The sequence below is a fragment of the Emys orbicularis genome, chromosome 13 (assembly GCF_028017835.1).
Source record: "Emys orbicularis isolate rEmyOrb1 chromosome 13, rEmyOrb1.hap1, whole genome shotgun sequence".
Classification (NCBI taxonomy): domain Eukaryota; kingdom Metazoa; phylum Chordata; order Testudines; family Emydidae; genus Emys; species Emys orbicularis.
Window position 1 is genome coordinate 13,752,506 of NC_088695.1, and position 5,685 is coordinate 13,758,190.

The 5,685-nt window shown below is 43.2% G+C and overlaps 1 protein-coding gene across 1 annotated transcript; it reads left to right on the top strand.

Moving 5' to 3' along the window:
• The first annotated feature begins 1,534 nt into the window (after positions 1–1,534).
• Positions 1,535–2,467, top strand: LOC135887467 (olfactory receptor 5A2-like). The gene has a single exon (XM_065415217.1). It carries the CDS (start codon positions 1,535–1,537, stop codon positions 2,465–2,467), a length of 933 nt encoding a protein of 310 aa, XP_065271289.1.
• The last annotated feature ends 3,218 nt before the right edge of the window (positions 2,468–5,685 follow it).

Consider the following 5,685-nt stretch of genomic DNA (forward strand, 5'->3'; position numbering starts at 1 on the left):
TCACCATGCGGTTCTCCTGGTCATCACAAACCCAGCTATCTATGTTTCTAATGATTGCTATTTAATACTCGTTGCATCACTAGCAGCTATCTTCTTTGGATGTCAAATTTTTCCCTATCTCTTGGATTCCCCTTGATCACCCCTTGTGCCACACTACTGTTGATCCTGTCTCATTGCTTCTACTAAAATATTTGCATGTGGGTTAACATGACTAATCGCCCTTTTCAGGCTTTCAGTTTCCATTTGCGTAAATAACTCCTCTTTGCTATTGAGCTCTCAGTTGTCCAGTGAGTCAATGCTCAGTCATTTCTTTCTCAGTATTTTTGTTTCTCTCCTTCAAGTCTTGGAGCATTCATGTCCTCCAGCCTCTCTCTTCTGGGTTTGCCAAAATCCAACCTTAAATCTCTTTGTGGTTTGCACTATGCGTCCTTTTCACTCTTTGGCTGAAAATTATCTCTGGTTTTCTTGAATTGTTTGGACAGTTGCATGGTATCAACCTGGGGTTACCCACTTCCACACACACACCTTGGCAATGGAGGAGCCTGTCATACAGCTAAGCTCTTCTGAGGCCCTCTTTATGTCATTTGTAATATTTAACAATTTGCCTGTATTCTCTGCATTTGATTGGGTTGTCAGCCTATGCCCAAACCAGTATTTCTAGGTCTCGGGGGGTTATTACTATTATTATTTTATTATTATAGAAATCCTAGATATTTTAATACGGATGAATCCAATAATATGCTATAGATATTAAATACTCTACAACAGTGGTTTTGAACCTGTGGTCCAGAGACCCCTGGGGTCCGTAGACCATGCCTAAGATTTTCAAAGGGGTCTGCATATCCCTTCAAAAAAATTTAGGGGTCTGCAAATGAAAAAAGGCCAAAACCCACTGCTCTACAAAAATTACAAAATGTAATAGCCAAAGAGGTACTTATAGAATTGGCCAGATCCCCAAGGGGTGTGAATCAGCCATAGCTCCACTGGCTGGAGTAAAAACAGCTGTATCTCTGCTGATGTTAGAGGGACAGATTAAAGAGTTATTAGGCTAGCAAGTGAATGACAGTGATTATGGCCCTCACCCTGGATGCAGGAGATCCAGTATCCAATCCCCTTTCTCCAATGCCTCTTTAATTATTTAACCACAGTGGAACAGATTCAACAGGAAAGGCTAACCAAGTCCCGCATCAGACTGTCCCATAGTCCCAGCTGGGTGGGGATTTTGTGAATACCTGTGGGACCTGATTCTGTGATTGAGGTGCTTAAAGTGGCAATTAGGGATCTAAGTCCTGTTGTGTATCTGGCCCATTTTGTCTCTGTAGAACACACAAATTCCATCCATCTTATCACTGTTGCTTTTCTAAATCTTCTGTATTTAAAAAAAAATATTTTACATGATAGAATAGGACTCTCTTTCTATTCATCATGAAGAGATGACCTCTAGATGACAGTTCAATTCACTTTTATAATCTGAGTTAATTTTATTTGTTTATTTATTTGTCTTATAGGTCCTAGTTTTGCTGAAAAAATATTAATGGAAAATCAAACCACGGTGACTGAATTTATTCTCCTGGGACTTTCCAGTGACCCACAGATGCAGATTTTCCTCTTCTTGGTGTTTTTAGTTATTTACCTAATCACTCTGGCTGGTAACATAGTGATCATGGTGGTGATAAGAGCTGATTCTCACCTTCACATCCCTATGTACTTCTTACTCTTCCATTTATCCTTTGTTGATATCTGCTATTCCTCAGCCACAGTACCTAACACGCTGATGGACTTACTCACAGAGCACAAAATTATTTCTGTCAATGGCTGTATTACCCAGATGTTCTTCTTTTTCCTCTTAGCTGTTACTGAAGCTTTCATTCTCTCAGCGATGGCTTATGACCGCTATGCTGCCATCTGTGACCCATTGCGTTACATGGAGAGAATGAGCACAAGGATCTGTGTTCAGCTGGTGAGTGGTGCATGGACAATAGGCTTCTTCCATGCCCTGCTTAACACTGTTTTTACCTTCAAGTTGCATTTCTGTGGGCCCAATCAAATCAGCCATTTCAGCTGTGAGCTCCCTCCTCTATTACAACTGTCCTGCACTGACACCCTCACCAATCAATTGGTGCTTCTTACTTCTACTGTCATACTTGGATCAAGCTCCTTTCTCTTCTCCCTGATCTCATATATTCACATCATCTCCACCATCCTGAGGATACGCTTTGCGGAGGGCAGGCAAAAAGCCTTCTCCACCTGCAGCTCCCACCTGATTGTGGTTGTCTTATTCTACCTGACAGGTTTTCTCCGGTACACCAAACCCAGCTCAGTCTCCTCTGTGGTGTTGGTTGAAATATTCTCCATTCAGTACAGCATTTTGACCCCCATGTTAAACCCCATCATCTACAGCCTGAAAAACAAGGAGGTGAAAACAGGTCTAAGAAAAATGTTGGGGAAATTGAAGTTTCTCATGTAATGTTGATGATCTGAAATAAATTAAATTACATATTTTTACATCAGAGAGCATAGAACAGTGGATAACTTGTGTTTGGGAAATTCTCAGCTCAGGTAACTGATGGACACGTTGAGAGAAAACCTCAGTTGGTCTAAATCAGTGTGTCTCCATTGAAATCAGCGGGCCAGATTCCCAGTTGTACAAATGTCACTGAAGCACAGGGGACTGGATCTTGGGTCTCCTAAATCCAGAGTGCGTGCACTGACTCTACAGCCCGATGCTCATTCACACATTTCTCCCTTTCCTCTCTCTCCATATCTCTTTAATCTGACCCACTCACTTCAGGGGAGCTATGGCCAATTTATGCCAGCTGAAGATCTGGCCCATTCTATAAAAAGAATCTCTTCCTCTATTAATCTCTGTTCTTTTGTTTTTTGACCAATTTGTTGAAACTCTTTTTAATATCAGGTTTCAGAGTAGCAGCCGTGTTAGTCTGTATCCACAAAAAGAACAGGAGTACTTGTGGCAATTTAGAGACTAACAGATTTATTTGAGCATAAGCTTTCATGGGCTACAGCCCACTTCATTGGATGCACAGAATGGAACATATAGTGAGGAAATATATGTACACATATAGAGAACATGAAAAGGTGGGAGTTGTCCTACCCACTCTAAGGGGCTAATTAATTAAGAGAAAAAAAATTGTAGTGATAATCAAGATAGCCCATTACAAACAGTTTGACAAGAGATGTGAGACTACTTAACATGGGGAAATAGATTCAATGTGTATAATAGCTCAGCAATTCCCAGTCTCTATTCAAGCCTAACTTGATGGTGTCTAATTTGCATATTAATTCAAGTTCAGCAGTTTCTCATTGGAGTCTGTTTTTGAAGCTTTTCTTTTGCAAAATTGCCACCTTTAAGTCTGTTACTGTGTGGCCAGAGAGGTTAAAGTGTTCTCCTACTGGTTTTTGAATGTCATGATTCCCGATGTCAGATTTGTGTCCATTTATTCTTTTGCGTAGAGACTGTCCGGTTTGGCCAATGTACATGGCAGAGGGGCATTGCTGGCACATGATGGCATATATCACATTGGTAGATGAGCAGGTGAACGAGCCCCTGATGGCGTGGCTGATGTGATTAGGTCCTATGATGATGTCACTTGAATAGATATGTGGACAGAGTTGGCATTGGGCTTTGTTGCAAGGATAGGTTCCTGGGTTAGTGTTTTTGTTCTGTGGTTTGTGGTTGCTGGTGAGTATTTGGTTCAGGTTGGGGGGCTGTCTGTAAGTGAGGACAGGTCTGTCTCCCAAGATCTGTGAGAGTGAGGCATCCTCTTTCAGGATAGGTTGTAGATCTCTGATGATGCGCTGGAGAGGTTTTAGTTGGGGGCTGAAGGTGACGGCTAGTGGTGTTCTGTTATTTTCTTTGTTGGGCCTGTCTTGTAGTAGGTGACTTCTGGGTACTCTTCTGGCTCTGTCAATCTGTTTTTTTTTTTCACTTCAGCAGGTGGGTATTGTGGTTTTAAGAATGCTTGATAGAGCTCTTGTAGGTGCTTATCTCTGTCTGAGGGATTGGAGGAAATGCAGTTGTATCTCAGAGATTGCCTGTAGACAATGGATTGTGTGGTGTGTCCTGGATGGAAGCTGGAGGCATGTAGGTAATTATAGCGGTCAGTAGGTTTCCGGTATAGGGTGGTATTTATGTGACCATCGCTTATTAGCACAGTGGTGTCCAGGAGATGGACCGCTTGTGTGAATTGGTCTAGGCTGAGGTTGATAGTGGGATGGAAATTGTTGAAATCATGGTGGAATTCCTCAAGGGCTTCTTTTCTAACATGGGTCCAAATGATGAAGATGTAGTCAATGTATTGCAAGTAGAGTAGGGAAGCTAGGGGACGAGAGCTAAGAAAGCATAGTTCTAAATCAGCCATAAAAATGTTGGCATACTGTGGGGCCATGTGGGTACCAATAGCAGTGCCACTGTCTTGAAGGTATTGTGACAAAGTTCCTCCTCTACCTTGGTGGGTCCTGTGCTTATTGGTGGATTTGCTCACTTCACAGATTCACCCTGTGGGTCAGGAAACAGTCCAGAGACCTTCCCCTCTGGTAGAATCTATAGTCCAGGTCAATTCCTCCTGTGTTTGATCAGGAGTTTGGAGATATGGGGGGACCCTGGACCGCCCTCTACTCCGGGTTCCAGCCCAGGGCCCTGTGGACTGCAGCTGTTTAGAGTGCCTCCTGCTACAGTTGCACAACACCTACAACTCCCTGGGCTACTTCCCCATGGCCTCCTCCCAACACCTTCTTTGTCCTCACCACCGGGCCTTCCTCCTGATGTCTGATAAAACTTGTACTTTTCAGTCCTCCAGCAGTACGCCTACTCACTCTCAGCTTCTTGCACACCTCTTGCTCCCAGTTCCTCACACACACTTCCTCTCCTCTGGCTCCCTGGCTCCCCCTAGCTTGACTGGAGTGAGCCCTTTTATAGCATCAGAGGGGCCTTAATTAGAGTCAGGTGCTTAACTGCCTCACCTGACTCTTAGCAGGTTAATTGGAGTCAGGTGGTCTATTAGCCTGGAGCAGCCCCTGCTCTCGTCACTCGGGGAACAGAAAACTACTTATCCAGTGTCCAGTATATCTCGCTTCTGCTACTCCGCTGTTCCCAACTGGTCTGGGTCTATCACAGTATATATTGTCCCCAAATGTGAAATAGTTGTGGGTGAGGACAAAGTCACAAAGTTCATATCAGCTATCTTATTCTACCATATTAAAATCTCAAGGATTTTTCAATAATAATAAATAATAATTAATAATGATAATATAATAATCATTGGAGCAAATGGGTTTACTCCCCAGGGAGGGCTAGATCCACAAAGGAACTTAGGCTTGAACAGGAGAGGTAGAGAGAGACTCACATGAGCGTATCTCGGTGGTTAGGGCATCCATATGAGTGGGGAGAGATCCCCTGTTTAAATCCTGTCTCTTTATCAGGCACTTAATCCCAGGTGACTACCCTGACCATTGTGATAAAAGTTATAAGCGGTCTCCTCTTTCTATTTCCTTCTTCTTCCGCCTTCTGCCCCAGCTTCATGTAAAAAAATGCCTTAGGTGGGGTTAGACGGTTCCCAGATGAGAATCAAAAGCAGATGGATTTGTCTCCCTCAAGGGGATATGGGTACTGAACTCTTTGACAGTGGTAGCGTTTAGAACACACCCATCTCCTCATCATCTCCCATT

What these genes read in the sequence shown, in the direction of transcription:
- LOC135887467 (XM_065415217.1), top strand. Translation starts at nt 1,535, where the DNA reads ATGGAAAATCAAACCACGGTGACTGAATTTATTCTCCTGGGACTTTCC.